The sequence below is a fragment of the Oratosquilla oratoria genome, chromosome 6 (genome assembly GCF_046742065.1).
Source record: "Oratosquilla oratoria isolate Oo_2021 chromosome 6, ASM4674206v1, whole genome shotgun sequence".
Lineage (NCBI taxonomy): Eukaryota > Metazoa > Arthropoda > Malacostraca > Stomatopoda > Squillidae > Oratosquilla > Oratosquilla oratoria.
This window is the reverse complement of record NC_134782.1, coordinates 7,010,159-7,027,658: the sequence shown is the minus strand read 5'-3', so window position 1 is coordinate 7,027,658 and position 17,500 is coordinate 7,010,159. Positions and strand designations below refer to the sequence as shown.

The window sequence follows — 17,500 nt, the reverse complement described above, 5'->3', positions numbered from 1 at the left end:
TTGAACTGTGTACAACAGTCATGCGGGAAGTTGAAAAATAAAATAATTAATCTATCAAGTTCTAAACAACACTATGATATGTTTATAAGAATACAAAGAAAAATGCACGTGTACATAAAACATGACACTCCCCCTAATTTCTTTGTACTCATCAACGTTTTTTCTTTCAAATGATTTTGAACTGATTATCTATGTTCTGTCTTCATTCCTACAACAAATGCGGCTCTCAGAATTGAAAAACTGCCCTGCTCACAAACGTGAAACCTGACCAGTTTCTCGTTTGTGCTCTGTTCCAGGGTTCTCAATCAGCCTTTCGTCACGTATCTCACACTCTTATGTACTGCTGTTCTTCAGCCTCCAGGAGAGGACCACTTTTGAGCACCCATTTTAATCGTTATGCATACACTCACTATCATTAGGTTTCGGTTTGTAAAGCCCCAGTCATACTATTGCGATTTTCGTCAAATGTTGTGAATATGAAAAGCTGCAGGACGACTTCGCTTATAGTATTTATAGACTTCATTAAGGACAATTCAACGATGTGTCTAATATTTGTATAGGCTTAACTTCTCTTAGTACATCATTCAGCATCTCAACATGTGGCGCAAAGGTAATATGACATTTAGAGATTCGAACAAATAAAAAACTGTAATCGAAGTCGATTCTACTCAAACGAACTCACTTGAGTCGTGACAGTATGACTGGGGCTTAAGCTCACTCGGAACGCTCTATGGTAACCTCTAGCAGAGGCCACGGAACCCGAGGGCAGGACCACTACGTCACAGGATCTTCCCGAAGATGAGAAACTCACCGGGGTACTCCCAGTCGAGGTCGAGACCGTCCCAGTTGTAATCCAGCATGAACTTGAGCGCTGAATCGACGAAGGCTTTCCGGTTCTCTGGGGTGGAAGCCATATGGGAGTACTTCCTCCCACCTTCGTTCCAGCCGCCGATAGCAACCATGACCTTTAGGTTGGGGTTCTTCTCCTTCAGGTTGATAGCCAGTTTGTACGCTCCTGCAAAGTCATCGAGAACGATCAGTGACATTAAAAGGAATCTTAAAACGGAGTAATAACGATAACGGCAACGAGGGTAACTATGAAACCTTAATGATGGTGAAGATTATGGTCATGGTTAAGGTTACCCGCCGTATTTGTGTGCAAGTTTACCTTTGACAATATCGAGTTCTTCGTCGAGGACCATCATGGTGTTATTGTCCTTCTGGAGGCCGGCGAAGGAGTAGATGAGATGGGTGCAACTGTGGGGATCGATGTCGAGAACGGTGAACTTGAAGGGCTCCTCGCGGTACGCCGACCAACCGCCGTAGTAACAGATCAACTTGTAATCTGCATAGGGTCAGTTAAAGAGAGAGTTAGTTCCTCTGAAGAAGCTTAGTGCAACACTACACTCATACCATACATACATACATACGTACATACATACATACATACACACATATACACATACATACATATATCAAATGGCCATTTCCCCCTTTACAAGGGAAGTTGCCTACCAAACCATGCACCCACCCTTCACCTTTCCCAAACCCGCCCAACAATCATTTGTCTCCCCTTTTTATTTAGCTCTTTGTGGACGAAGGTGTATCCTTGGTCCTGCCCACTGCCCGGGTCAGCCGCAATACAGCAAGACACATCACTTCCACAGCCAAAGCTAGTTTACCCTCACCGCTTCATGCCCTAGCAACCCTCTCCCCTCATCCATCCGGGAAAGTTGTAATGTATCAAAGAGGTTCATCTGAAGAACTTTTGTGTGAAATTAAAGGCGTTATCACAGTGGGCTATTTTTCTTCCTACTGCTGCAGGAAAATAATTTTCCTCCAGATGACATTCTATGTATCTTTGTTGAGAAAACAATATAGTTTTACATAGTGATTTTACGGCGGAAAAAGTCCTGGAGGTGGGCGGTACAGCCGATTAATCGGTCGTTGGAGGAAAACTAGCCCAGTGTGATAACCCCTTAATCAGGAATAAACTCGGAACCAGACCCGTCCCTTCTTTAGCCACCTTCCTCAGCTTGCTATAGCGACCTAACATCATCAGGTTCCTTACGTGTATGCTACAATATACTGTGTCTTATCACTTCCTCAGTAGAAGCTCTTGGCTCCTTTTGTCCCGGATGGCTTTCGTCTGGGTTTTTTTATTCGTCTTTGTGGGACCCTTAGTCTCCCCCCCCCTCCCCGCTCTCACGCTTGGTGGCGAGCGCGGGGTGGGGTTTAGCATCGGCTATCACTATAAGATTCTGGCTAAAAAGAATTGTTAAGCTTGGAAGCACCTGGCCGCCTAAACATTTGGTCCACAATCTCCTTAACCTTTCCTAGTATTCAGGGACCCCTCTCCTTCCTCCCTACCTTCCTCACCCCGTTCCCCCTGTTCCTCTCATTTAATCTGAGTCATGTGTATTACGATTATGTACTTGAAAAAGCTGTAATAACAAGCTAAACGTCGTACTAATAAAGGCTCCGTCCTCACATTCAGGTGTTTATTTTGACAGCCAAAACCCCGCTGAGCTTGGCAACACCTAGGAGCCAAAAACTGATAAATTGGAAATACTGACCTGCCTGGTTCATTCTGATTGCTGGTTTGTGCTGCTGTAGATCCGCCCCCGCCCTCGAGGGGATAGGAAGCGCTCCCACGAGGGGGATGTCATCCTCGTCGTATATGGGGTGGTCATCATCAAAACCTTCGAAAACTTGGCCATAGGGGCGGCTGTTGAGCTGTTGAAAATAAAAAGGAGACCAACAATTAGGACCACGCCATCATACTTCTGTGATCCGGCCCTGGCAGCGACTCTGTCAGTCATAAACCTCATGTTACTGCGATACCTTCATCATAGCTACAGATGATTGGGTCATGCACTGTGCCTTCCATTTGAACGGCCAATCAAAAGGTGCTTGTGGCGAATATGTTGATATTTTAAGTACTTTACCGGGAATGATCAGCGCTTCTATCACGTGGGACAATATTGCGCCGAGGAGATTGAGTCAAGGAGAGGCAGGAAGATAGAAGAGCGTAGACACACTACAAGTTAAAAGTGATCTGGTCTTTTATCGTTTAGTAGAATCACCAATAATGACGGTATTGCCACAACATGATGTTTATTACTGAGAGTTGCTGGGACGGTCAACATATATTCCCATTGTATTCCTTAGTTCAATGGCGAGGAATTACATGAGGTAGGAAGGGGTAGGATTCCTCGGGGTCGAAGGGGTGGTTCATAAGTGGCGGCGATTCTGCGGAGAGTCTGTACCCTGCCAGCTCACTCTTGGGCTCCACCTTGACCTTCACGTCTTCTTCGCCTCCAGCAGGAACTTCGAGAACGATCGCGTTTATTGCCTGGAAATACCAAGAAGAACCCTTGATAGTGTGATGCTCACGAAGTCCAATGTAAAGAAGGACGGTGATTTTTAAGAAACAAATATGAACAGAAGTCTCTAGCTCGTACGATCTTAGAGTATAAGCTATCGACAAGGAGAACCTTCAGTTCGGGTCAGGTCGTTACCTGGTCCTCAAAGCTTTCACTGATGTAAACAGTGGGTCTTCCGGGTAGGCTCTCGACGTCGCCGCGCGAGAACGGCAACGATTCCTCGTACTCATCGAAGGTGTGCGCGTAGAAGTCAGCCTCGATGTTGATCTTCTCGACGGCGGAGCGGCTGAAGGGCATCGAGTCCTCCTCCTGCTGCTCGACCTCGAACTCTTCGTCACCTGGTACCGAATGCTGGTTCAGGGAAAGAGAAAGACGAACAGTTAGCGGAGGTGAGTAATCGAACCTATTTCGATATGAGACACTCGTATCCTAAACACAATTTTCCAAAATTTTCAGTATACTTTATATTAACCCATTAACGCTGAAAGGTGTTCCACCAAACTGAATAAAATCTCAAGGCGTTAGCCAGGATTAAGTCTTAAAGGAAGAACATAGGCTTTTATGACTTCAATCAATCAATACTTTTATCTTCTAGTAATGCATGATGATAACAATAACATTATTAATGACAATAAAATCATACGAAACATCATTGCGTCTCTGACTGAATATAAGCAAAACAGAAATGTATTTTTTGTTGATTTTCAAAGTCTGCCATCAGCTTATCTGCTAATACATGACACCAATGAATAATCATTTGATTTGTTTACAATGTCTTAGTATGGAAGTGGAATATGTGGGGATGGAATGGGTGGGAGTGGATTTATGCCTTTGTTTTTTGACTATCTCCCTTGTAAGGGGGAAAAAGCCTTTGGTATATGTATGATGTATGTATGTTTATGTTAACAATAACCAACAGTATTTGCAACATATTCCAAACGGTTACGATCCCAAAAAGTTTGTCGGCGGACTTTGGAAACTTGGCCATACTCACCAATCTGACGTTTGCAGGGACGAAGCCTTCGTGACTCCTGAAGAAAGAATAATAAGAACATAAGAATGGAGAAAACTGAAAGAGACCAGGAGGCCTACACTAGGCAGTTCCATGCCCATTACCACCTATCATCCCCATCCTTAAAGTTATCTAACCTTCTCTTAAAGCAACCGATAGTTTTAGCGCTTACTAAGTGGTTACTGTCTATTCCATTCGTTAGCCACTCTATTGGTAAACCAATTATTGCCTATTTCATTCTTAAATCTAAATTTGTCCAATTTAAATCAATCATTGCGAGTCCTGACCAGTTGTCTTAATATGATGACCTTCCTTGCATCACCCTTGTTAAAGTCCTTGACCCCTTTAAATACATCTATTAGATCATCTCGCACTCTACGTCTAATCATTGGTGATGAAAAACTATTATTGCATCGGTCACAAATATCAATTTCTGCTCTTTGTTGGTAATATTAGATGTATCTGACAAAGAACACAGAGAAACTTAATAGTAATATCTTGCGTTTACTGGTGGTATTCTAAGATTAATAGTAAAACTAATGCTTAATAGTGACCCTACCAAAAAAAGATAGCTACTGAAATATTGAAGATTCATTATCAACTAAGTAAGAAAAAGAAGAAAAGAGGAAGAAGAAGAAGAAAAAGTAGAAAAAAAGAAGAAGGAAAAGAAGAAGAAGAAGAAGAAGAAGAAGAAGAAGAAGAAGAAGAAGAAGAAGAAGAAGAAGAAGAAGAAGAAAGAGAAGAAAAATTGAACATTAGAACCATTGAGACGAACACGAGGTCAGGAAAAGATGACAAAGTACGTTAGTTTGCCAGCATCACAGAGAACTCTGCATATTACAAATATTCAACCCTGACTTTAATATAATGTTAAGCGTTAGCGGGTGAATCCTTGAGTTAGTTAACTGGAAAAGGTAAACTATAGTTTAAAACATAGGGGTATGAAAATGAGAGTTTAATTAAACGGAGGAAAAATAAATGAAACTGAGAAAAAAAAAAAAAAAAAAAGCTCACGGGTTGTAGGTGTAGAGCGAATGGGTCTCTGGTTTTACTGCCGGGACGTTGTGACTAGTCCGGATGTAATACGGCGGACCCTCGATTTTATATCGGTAAGACTGGGGGATCGGACTCTTGTGTGTGTAGGAGACTTTAACGTACGAGACTGGGGGTCCTCGGTTTGCGCCATACCCGGCCAGGAAGTGTCGCATCTCGTTGCCGTCTACTGGAATGGGGTCTCCGGCGACCAAGAACGCCGTCAGCGCTGACACTGTCAGCAGCAGCGTCGCCTTCATGATGAGAACTTGAGGACCTGTTGGCGAAAAAGAGGGAGTTTAGTTCGGGTGAAGAGATCGAGGGACAAGTTATGGGTCGCCGAGGCAACTTTGTCGTCTAAAAGGTCGGATAGTCGTCGTTGTCATAGTCATCGTAGGTATCAGTGTTTTCATCGTTGTCATCGTCATCATCACCAGCCTCGTCATCATGATCATCATCATCGTCATCATCATCATTCTCATCACCATCATCGTTATTGTCATCATCATCATCGTCATCACCATCATTCTCATATTCATCTTTGTCATCATGATCACCATCAGCCTCATCACTATCCTTGTCATCATCATCATCGTCATATTCATCACCATCATTCTCATATTTATCCTTGTCATCATCATCTTCATCATCATCACCATAATTCTCATCACCATCCTTGTCATCATCATCGTCACCATCCTCATCATCACCATCCCAAAGACAATTCTAAACGTAAAAACATTTAGTCGATGACAACACTGATAAAGTAATTGTACAAAGAATCACGGTAACAATAGTAAAGGGATGTGAGAATCGTGAAGTGTCAGGCTATGCGCCTTCGTCAACATTAATCATTATGAGTTTATGACAGTGTCACCATTACTGATAACACTGATAACAATCGAAACCAAAAGTGAATAGCTACCAAAAGATAACAGTAATAGTACTGATTAAGTGAAAGTAAGAGAATTATTAGATTAGTATTTTTATTATTCACCACTTACCAACTCACTCCCACGCAGTGGGAAGTGAGAAACCCCTGGTAGGGCAAGACCTGTCAGTTGCAGCAAGCCGTTTTTATTTTTATTTATTTATTTATTTATTTATTTATTTTTCAAAGGCTGATGTTTGGGTCGCCTCCCCGCCTGGTCAGGGCTGTCGGGGAACCAACGCAATATAGCCCGCAGCGGACCTCAGGAATCGACCTCACGACCACCTGCTCATGAGTTCGATACGGTATCTACTGGGCGGCCCAGCACTGTTGTTATTAGAGACAAATGTTCCTCCACTAAAAACAACACCAACACTAAGACCAACACAACCAGCAATAAAAATGAACAGTGAGCCGTTGCATTATGTAAATAATATCTAAGCTAACTGAATAAAACTGCGATAACAGTCATATTATACTTTTACGACATAGATTTAATTTCTTTGCCACCGAATGTTCGTATTTGATTTCTCTAGAGGTGAGAAGGCGGGGACATGTTGTGAGAATAATGCTCTTTGGCTTTCATGTCTTAGCTCCCACAGCGACGCAAGTTCAAGATGACAGATGGTTTTATTCATATAAAGTCGGAGGTGGGAAGAGGGGGAGGGAGGATGTGGAGGGGGGAAACTAATTTCTCGATAGATGAAGGACCGCCTTGCTGTCGCCAGGTGATTCTGTTCATCTCAGCCCCCACTGTTCTTATCCTGTTATTTTTGTGAACGAGAACTCTCCTAGTCTGTAACCCCTTTTGTGCCGGGTGGTACTTTTCCTTTCATGCTTACTGTCGCCAGGCGATTTTATTCATCTCCATGGCACCTCCATCGTCAACATCGGTAGGAAAGGCGTTGTAGCCTATTCTCGATCAAACCCAACCCCCCCTCCAGCCCTCTTTGGTACTTATCCCTTCTGTGCCGGGTGCCACCAAGCGACTTGATTCAGAAGAAAACCTGAAGTTGAATGAGAGAAGAGGTGAAATCCAAAACAGGGAAGCGAGGAAGCAAAGGAATGAGAGTGAGAGAGCGGGAGAGAGCGAGAGAGAGCCAAAGACAAGAAGATACGAGGACAGAGGAAATCAACGGATGAAGGTAACCCGACAGAATACTCTTCTAGACTGACCAAGAACCGGAAACAAGGGCAGGACCGAGAGAGAGAGAGAGGGAAAGGGAGAGAGAGAGAGAGAGAGAGAGAGAGAGAGAGAGAGAGAGAGAGAGAGAGAGAGAGAGAGAGAGAGAGAGAGAGAGAGAGAGAGAGAGAGAGAGAGAGAGAGAGAGAGGGGGGCGTCAGGTTAACCGGTTGTCCGCCGGTTGGACCCTGACGATGGCGAAATCAGGGTGTGGCGGCGGAGACCTGGCTCCTCCTTGCATTCCGAAGCGGAACGTCGAAGTGCAATGAGAGCAGGCGGGCCGGTGGGCGGACGGGCCCGGCAGGAAGGAAAAAGGGCCGCGGGCGGCGAGGGAGAGGGCTTGGGGGCCGGGGGGAAGGGGAGGGGCTGGGGGTGCTTGGGAGGGAGAATGTGGGGATGGGGACTGGGGAGAGAGGGGGAGGGTGAGAGGGAGGGGCTGGGGTTGGTTGGGGAGGGGGAGGGGCTGGGGTTGATTGGGGGAAGGGAAAGGGCTGGGGTTGGTTGGGGGAGGGGGAGGGGCTGGGGTTGGTTGGGGGAGGGGGAGGGGCTGGGGTTGGTTGGAAGGGAGAGGGAGGGGTTGGGGGCTGGGGTTCTTTGGGAAGGAGAGGGAGGATGGGAGCCGGGGTTAGGTTTGAGGGAGAGGGTGGTTGGGGCAGCTTGGGAGAGACGGTAAGCGGAGGAGGAAGGAAGGAAGGGTGGCTGACTTGGGGGCTGGATGGAGGCTGAATTAAGAGGACGGTGGCTTCTGATCAAGTTGGATTGACCCCTTCCGTGTCGGAAGACCATTTTGTTCAACCCTTTTGGCCGGACAGGATTCCACTTTTCTATTATTGTAGCTGTCGTCTCTCTATTCCGTTCATCAGTATGGCACTTACTCGGTCAAGACGAGGGTTAAGACCTTCCCCCCGATAATAATTGAAAAAAAAAGACTGGAATTCGGGAAACACTATCAAAGGATAGTCTCCGTAACGACCCCCCCCCCCCCAAAAAAAATGCATAAAACAAGATCTGAAACTTGGGAAACATTCTTAAAGAAAATGGATGGCCTGAGATTATGAAAAAAACCCAAAATTGCAAAAACAACAACAACAACAAAAACAAATCAATCTGAAACATGGGAAACATTCTTAAAGAAAATGGATGGCCTGGGATTATGAAAAAAAAAAAAAAATTTGCAAAAAAAAAAAAAAAAAAAAAAGAAATCTGAAACTTGGGAAGCATTCTTAAAGAAAATGGATGGCCTGGGATTATGAAAAACCGAACAACTTTGCAGAAAAAAATCTAAAACTTGGGAAAATCTTTTAAAGGAAAAGGATGGCCTGTGACTATGGAAAACCAGCGAAATGACGATGGTGGTGTTGCTTTGGTCAGGACAGAAGGATGAAGCTTGGGATAAGGACAAAGCGAGATAGTCCCACTCGGGGTGGGTGAAGAAAACGCGCTGAGGTAAGACCCGTGGCACAAGCTCGAACGTCCAGATGGGAGACGGGGACCGGAGAGTTAGAGAAGAAGAGAAGGAAGAGGTCGGAGAGAGGGAACAGGAGGATGAGGAATTTGAGGATCAGGAGGTGGAGGATGAGGGAGAGGAGGCGGAGGAGGAGGAGGAGGAGAAGGAGGAGGGAGAGGAGGAGGAGGAGGAGGAGGAGGAAGAGGAAGAGGAGGGGACTGGGATCAACAAGATGAAGTATGAGGGGTTCTGCAGGAACGGCGGCGATGTCTCTCAAGAACCTTTATACAGTCAGAGAGGAAAGCTAGAGAGAGAGAGAGAGAGAGAGGGAGAGAGAGAGAGAGAGAGAGAGAGAGAGAGAGAGAGAGAGAGAGAGAGAGAGAGAGAGAGAGAGAGAGAGAGTAGTGCGTAGTACTAGGGCGCGCGCTGGGGCATCAAGGTGCGGAGGAGTTCGGCCGGCTTGCAACTTTGCAACAACATCGGCAAAACCGGTTCCGAGATCGAACAGACGCTGGGTCTCAAACCCGTCCTGTCCCTCGGGGATGGGGGTAGGGAGGGAAGGCGGGAGGAAGGGAAGGAAGGAGGGAGGGAAGGAGGGAGGGAGGGAGGGAGGGAGGGAAGGAGGGAAGGTGGGGGGGACCACCAGAGGAAACAAGAACGTGTTGAGCTTAAAAAAAAAAAGAAGGGGATGGCGAGACCAACTACCGGTGGAAAAACTTGGAAGGTGGAAACACTTGAGACAATGAGTTGGGAGAAGGACCCACTTCTCCGTTCCAACCCGGTGACTACCTGCAGATATATCATTCTAGCTAACGATAGTATACTCATAATAGAATATGGGTGGAGTCTTGGTCTGGCGCGGTCAAATCAATTATGATGGGCTCCTTGCCCGACAGTGGCACGAGACTGCCTACAGGGAGGGTAACGCAGGTGAATTACAGTCTATAACATCAACGATGAGTCCCTTGAGCCTGTGAGGACCTGTGTAGATTTTATGCTGGCTAATGCCAAAAGATTCGAATGAGGAGAGGGCAAGATTCTCGTATGGGATCAAGCGCGCCTCGATTAGTTCAATGACGCTCGTCCTGGACATTGCTAAATGTTCTTATTTAGTTGAGGGTAGGACCTCCGGGAGAAGATGTTGAGGAAGAAAAGAATGAGGATGATGAGGAAGAAACGAATGAGGAAGAGGAGGTACAGGAGGGGGAAAAGGAAGGGGAGGAGGAAGAGCAGGATGAGGAGGAAGAAACGGAGGAGGAAGAGGAAGTAGAGGAGGGGAAGGGGAAGAAGAGTAGGGTGAGGAGGAAGAAACGGGTGAGGAAGAGGAGGTAGAGGAGGGGGAAGGGGAAGAAGAGTAGGCCGAAGAAAATGAAAAAAAATCAAGAAGAGAAGGAAGGATGGAGGAGGTAGAAGAGAAAGAAGGTGAGAAAGTAGAGGAAGAGGGGAAGAGGAGGTAGAGCAGGGGAAAGGGTCAGAAGAAGAGTAGGCCGAAGAGGATGAAAAAAATCAAGAAGAGAAGGAAGGATGGAGGAGGTAGAGGAGAAGGAAGAAGAGGAAGTAGAGGAAGGGGAGAATGAGGAGGTAGAGGAGGGGAAAGGGTTAGAAGAAGAGTAGGAAGGATGGAGGAGGTAGAGGAGAAGGAAGAAGAGGAAGTAGAGGAAGGGGAGAATGAGGAGGTAGAGGAGGGGAAAGGGTTAGAAGAAGAGTAGGAAGGATGGAGGAGGTAGAGGAGAAGGAAGAATAGGAAGTAGAGGAAGGGGAGATGAGGAGGAAGCTGAGGGGAGGACGTGGTGGTGGCGACCATGGTACTTCGAGACGGACGCCGGCACTGGCAGTAGCGACAGCAAGTTTCCAGCGAGCGCGCGGTCCAGGGACAGTACAATGACCTCATGAGGCCCACACTTACTGCTTCCAGTTTCCAGGTGGCACGGGAGGAGGAGGCAGCGCTCAACATAAAAGAAGGGGGAGGGTGGATTGCAACAGGGGCAGGGTCAAGAGAATTCCTGGCTTCCTGTCCAGCCTCAGGAGGAAGAAGAAGAGGAATAGAAGGAGAAAGAAGAGGAAGACGGAAGGAAAAATAAGAGGAGAAAAAGAGGAGGGGAAGACGGAGGAAAAGGTGGAGGTCACACGCACACACACACACACACACACACACACACACACACACACACACACACACACACACACACACACACACACACACACACACACACACACACACACACACTTCACATTTCCTATTTTGGCCTCTTGTTCCTCGGTGTTCAATTGAACTTTACGATTTCACGGGAGCTTTTTTGTGCGCCGAAAATGTGGGCTGGGCCGCATCCGAACCAATTGTTTACGATGTAACTGGTTGGGTACCTTTGGGGCGAGGTCACTGATACCAGAGCAGGGGCACCACGAAGGGGAATTTCGTGCGGATTCAGAACATAATGAATAAGGAGGGTTATTGGATGCTGGTAATGAGGATAATGATATCAACGACACTGATGATGATAATGATGACGATGGCAACGACGTCGGTGATGATACTGACGGTTGTGATGATGGTAAGAGAGAGGTAGATCAGGTGATGGACGCGGAGAGGAGGAGGAGGACGACAACAACGAGGAAGCAGGAGATAAGACGTTGTAAAGTTACAAAGAGCCCAAGACGATTATCCTCCGTCGTCGTCGCTCTGATGGACCGGACAACGACCTTCAACACATTCCAGACTTACAGTTGAGTTCTGGCGGTGTTGTTCAGGCCCGGTGCTGTGCCATACGGTGCCGTGCAGTGTCACTAAGTGTCCCGCAGTGCTGCGCAGGCCCCAGACAGGGGATAAGCCAGACGCAAAGGGCATTAATGTTATATATTTTGTTTTGGATAACTCTACTGAAGATTAGACCCTCCCCCTACCAACCCTTCAAACCTGAGAATCTGATTATTCGGAAATCTGCAACGCTCCTCACTCCCTATCGCCCCCCAAAAGAAAGAAAACCACGTGTTTAGAAGATTTGAAATATCTGTCAGGTTAAACAAAGTATAGTCTTGGTCCCGCCCCCAATAGCTCGAGATATCAAACTTCTTCATCTTCAGCAACGGATCGCCTTTAGGGAAACCTTCCAGGAGCTCTTCGAGTTCAAGAACGCACCGAGACCCAAAAGCTTCTGGGTTTCAGAGGCCGTGGTGGGTTCTTCGGGGGAAGAGGACTTTGAGAGACTGTGCGAGAGGAACCGAGGGGAACCGAGGAGGAGATGGAGGAGGAGGACCAGCTGGAACGGGGGGGGGGGGTCTGGCGAGAGGCGAAAGGAATGGAGTGACGGAAGACATTCTTCGGGAGGTGATGACGTCAAGCCTGAAGAAGTGGAGGGGAACGAGAAGGCGGAGGAGGTGGGAGTGGAAATGAGTGAAGAAGAGGAAAAGGAGGAGGGAGGAGAAAAGGAAAAGGAAAATAAAAAGAAGAAAGAGGAGGAAAAGAGGGATACATAGGGAAAGAGAAGGAAGAGAGGAAGGGAATGAGGAGAGTAGGGTGGTGTAGAGTTCGAAGGAGAGTAGGAGGAGGGGGAGGAGGAAAAAGAAAGAGAAAACAGAGGTTGGTTGAAGGGAGAGGAGGGCAGAGAAGGAACATACAAGAGGGGGGGGGATGGTAGGGGGAGGAAACTAGATCCCGGGTCTCCTTCTCCCCCCCTTCCCCCGAAGACCGCAGGTGCCGTGGGCGGGCCAAGGAACGGCGTACTGCGTCGTCCCACGCGACCGACCGACCGACCGACAGAGAACCTGCATCAGCGAGGGTTGTCCACTAGGCTCGCTGGGTGAGATCATGCGTTCTTTCTCACAAGAGGTCGTCGCCCATTCTTCTTCATTAGACATCAGGTCGGGGCTCTTACCGTGAGTAATTGCGCGACCATTAAAACGATAAGCCACGGACGGGCAACATGTACATATACCGTGTATACAAATACACGTACATATACATATATATATATATATATATATATATATATATATATATATATATATATATATATATATATATACATATATATATATATATATGTGTGTGTGTGTGTGTGTATATATATACGTATATATGTATATATTTATATACATATATATTTATAAATATATATACATATGTATATATAGATATACCATACATATATGTATATATATACATATGTATATATAGATATACACATACATATATATGTATGTATATGTGTATATATACATATATATATATACATATATTATATATATACATATGATATATATATATATATATATATATATGTGTGTGTGTGTGTGTGTGTGTATGTGTGTGTGCATACGAAATGTTCTCTGCTCCTTGTTAGGAGGATGACAGAATTGAATTACACAAAATCCTTTCATACACACTATAACCCATTTAACGTCCTTCCCATCTCAGTATTTCGTGGAAGGGTCGTCGTTGAACCCCGCCACGCCGCTCGGGTCGAGGGCAATGAAGGGAAAAAAAAAAAAAAAAAATTGAATATATGAATAAATAAAAACTTGGGGTAGGACAGAAGGAAAGACAGCTGTCAATGTTGGCAGCTGATTTGAGGAGTTCTCCGCTTGACGAGTCATGTGGCTGACGACACCTGCAGTAGGGTCGAGGGAACCGGGCGTTCACATTAGACAATGAGCTCTTGTCCCGTCTGATGACCCGGTTGGGGTTGCACCTACCGGACGTACGGGCGAGTGGATAAGTTCGTCGACACTTTACTAACATACTGGTGTTACGTATTATTTTAATCCACATGCAGTTGTAGAAAAAATATTAGTAGAGAACTAAAAATCTTAATTCGCATATAACTGTGATGAATGAATAGATAGATAAATAAACAAATAGATAAGGAACGTCCACCAGGATGAGTCTTGGTTACAAAGGTAAACAAGAGACTTCGCCTGTTCATTTGTGGCTAAGTAGAATGCGACATTTTTCCACGTCTTTCTTGATACCAGATTCCAAGACTACGCATAGCTGACGTTAAACTTTTAACCTCAACTGTACAGTCACGGAAAGCAAGGAGGACGAAACAAACTGATAAACATGGCCAGAGGAAAATAATAAAGAAACAGGGAGAGAATAATCGAGAAGAAAATTCACAGAAATCTCGGCTATAAATGTCTCCCCCCTGCGGAGAAGAGACGAATCGAGGAAAATGTAGTCACCCCTTTACAGGTACAATTTTCTATGAAGACCGGGCCGCGGTCTCGCAAACGAAACGGCTATCCTGGCCCAGGATAAGTCAGACGTGTTTGTATATCTTGCGTTGTTACCCAGGGTAACCCTTGGTAACCCTTTGCATTACCCTCTGAGGCACATTGGTTAAAGAGAAACTTTTAACGATAAGGGGTCATGGGTTGGGACGAAGGAACCGAGCGAAGGAGGGCATCACAAGTGGGTGAGGGAGAGGAAGGGAATGGAGAAGGAGGATGAGAGGGGGCGAGGGATGCGGTTGGAAGGATGGGGAAGGATTCGGGATGTCAGGTGAGGTGAGGACGGGAGGGAGGAGGAGGGGGAAGACCGGTTTGTTGTAAGAGAAACTAACGGAATACTTGGGGCAAATGCGCTCCTTGTGTGTACTTATGTGTACACCAGCGGGACGTGCAGGTGTGTGTATGACAGCCCGTGTGCGTGTGTATGTGTGTATTTACTCAATCCTATTTACATAATGCATATACGAAAAGACCCGTTCCACCCTATAAGGAACGTGGTCAGTTGTATTTTACTTAATTATGAAATAAAGAAAATGAGCTAAGGGCTCTTTTTCCCTAATTAGGCCACCCTCATTATAGGGGGAAAAGGGACCTTTGGTAAATGTATGCGCTGTATGTCATATTTAGTTTTGAATCTGTTTATGGTCTTAGCTTGGGGTGGTATGCCAACTTCTATGCTTTCCTGGACTTGATGCCCAACTTCTGGACATCCTCCGGCCGTTTTCTTTTGTGTGCTTGTGTGTGTGTGTGTGCGTGCGCGTGTGTATGTGTGTGTGCGCGCGTGCGTTTGCATGTGTTTGTACGTGCGTTTGTGTGTGTATATGTATGTGCGCGCGTGTGCGCATGTGTGTATGTGTGTATGTGTGTAGGATTCCAAAGATGTTGGCCAGGAGTCGCTTCTGTTGAACTGCATTATATTTCTGTTTTGAGGACTTTGATCTCCCGCCGCATTCTTGCGAATGAACGCTCAAGCGGAACCTCTTTTCAGATTTCATTCTGGCTGGCGCTGGGCGATTTTATTCAGATTAATGGGTTGATAGAGTGAGCCCCACTCCTCCAGCTCGGCATTCTTCCCTAAAATGATAACCAGCGCTTCTATCCTTGGGGACAAAATCGCAAACGAAGAGGTGGAGTCCCAAGAGGTGGTATTGGGAGCAAGAGATTAAGTGTGTGCGTGCGTGCGTGCGTGCGTGTGTGTGTGTGTGTGTGTGTGTGTATTGGTGGTCATTTTAGACGCATGTGCACTTGTGACTGGACTCATACTGAACACATCACGTGATAATGCGAGGAGCGTGCGCGCGCACACACGCACACACACACATACACACGTAATGCTGTGAACATAATCTGTAGATTTTCATTCTGTGACATAAAACATATAAAGTATGCGTTTCCGTACGTACGTATGTATACATGTACTTATGTATGTATGTATGTATGTATGTATGTATGTATGCATGCATGAGGATGAGTACGTGCTTTGACTGACTACCCCTTTATATGGGGGGAGTAGCCCTTGGCATATCAATAGATAGATATATGTATATACATGTATGTATTTCTTTAGACTGTTTGGTTGAACAAAGTCTTCCTAGTGTTCGAATCCCATGGGAAGAGGCGTATGTATGCATATATGTATATATGTATGTATTATTTGTATGTATGTATGTATGTATGTATGTACGTATGTAAGTATGTATGTATGTATGAAAGAGAATACTTTATAAGTATGGTATGTATGTATATATGCGTGTATGTAAGTATGTATATATGTATTGTGTGTGTATAGTCAGGAGGCGCGGAGGGGGAGTGGGTGGGTTGGGAAGGCTAGGAGATTAACCTACACTGATGTGGGATTGTCAGGTTGTATCAGGGGAGAACATAAAGATGATATCAGTCTATGTATACAAGTAGTATTGCAACCAGCTAAGAGCGCGTAGGCTGAAGCAAGGCGCATTTACATTTTACAATAGAAATAGTTCTCTTTCGTATCCCTTTTTTTTTTATTTTGGACAATTTTCTTCCACGTATTGGAGAGTTCCAAGTTTCAGATTTCCCAAGAGAGAGAGAAAGAGAGAGAGAGAGAGAGAGAGAGAGAGAGAGAGAGAGAGAGAGAGAGAGAGAGAGAGAGAGAGAGAGAGAGAGAGAGAGAGAGAGAGAGAGAGAGAGAGAGAGAGAGAGAGAGAGAGAGACCTAACTGCAGTATGCTGACCGAGAGAATATTGGATATTTCTTTATCTTCATATTGCTATATAATCCAGTTACATTTATAACATCCACCATGACTGAGGTAAACCATCATAGTTGGTGGTTTGGTTAAGACGAGTCATCGCTAACCCCGGTTTTGAATTCGCTGACTAGATGAATGGTTCTTGGAAGAGAGCTTTCTTTCTCTCTCTCTCTCTCTCTCTCTCTCTCTCTCTCTCTCTCTCTCTCGTCCTCGCTAAACCCTCTCCTTCGACCTCGTCAGGTACACGAGGCTCCTCACTCTTATGATCGATCATTGTCATGCGCGCGCCGAGAGGCGGAACGTCGTTAAGTCCCACTCGACGAGAGGATCACACGCCACACGAAAGACGTTTCCCGCTGAGGAGGGCAGGGGAGGGGGGGGGGTGTTGGCGGCGTTGTGGGGGACGGGGTAGGGGGAATGGAGTGGTGGGGAGCTGGAGTAGAAACAGTGCCCCCGGATGTCGCCGGTGCATGAGTTCGGCACTTATTCTTTTATTTTTATATATTTCTTACTGTTTCGTTTGTTTGCGCGCACACCCCCGCCCACACCCACACCCACATATATATGTAAATATATATATATATATCTATATATTTTTATATATATATATATATGTACATATCTATCTATATCTATATCTATATCTATATATATATATTATATATATACATATATATATATAAATATACATATATATATATAAATATATATATATAAACTCATCTGTTGGGATTCGAGCTCCCGCCAGAGCGGATTTCTTCATATAAGGCGAGAATCGTACCGCCTGTGCAATCCGCTCTGGCGGGAGTTCGAATCCCAGCAGATGAGGTTATTTCCAATTGTCAAAATGACACAAATATATACATATATATACATATATATAATATATATACATATATACATATATACACATATATATACATATATATACATTATATACATATATATATACATATATATATATATTTATATACACACACACAGACACACACACACACACACACAGACACACACACACATATCACCAGACCTCATCATGGACCGAGACGT

General features: G+C 45.3%; 1 protein-coding gene across 3 annotated transcripts in view; it reads right to left on the bottom strand.

Annotated features, from left to right (window-relative positions):
- The window catches only part of LOC143026256 (putative chitinase 10), a 118,032-nt gene that overhangs the window by 45,456 nt on the left and 55,076 nt on the right, over positions 1 to 17,500 (bottom strand). For all 3 annotated transcript variants that reach the window (XM_076186342.1, XM_076186344.1, XM_076186343.1), the window contains exons 2-8: positions 5,587 to 5,707; positions 4,381 to 4,417; positions 3,522 to 3,737; positions 3,191 to 3,355; positions 2,577 to 2,736; positions 1,169 to 1,345; positions 812 to 1,015 (exon numbers count right to left, since the gene is read on the bottom strand). In XM_076186342.1, the coding sequence (XP_076042457.1) occupies positions 812 to 1,015; positions 1,169 to 1,345; positions 2,577 to 2,736; positions 3,191 to 3,355; positions 3,522 to 3,737; positions 4,381 to 4,417; positions 5,587 to 5,690 (1,063 nt within the window). In that variant the 5' untranslated portion in view covers positions 5,691 to 5,707. The remainder of the gene's footprint in view (positions 1 to 811; positions 1,016 to 1,168; positions 1,346 to 2,576; positions 2,737 to 3,190; positions 3,356 to 3,521; positions 3,738 to 4,380; positions 4,418 to 5,586; positions 5,708 to 17,500) is intronic.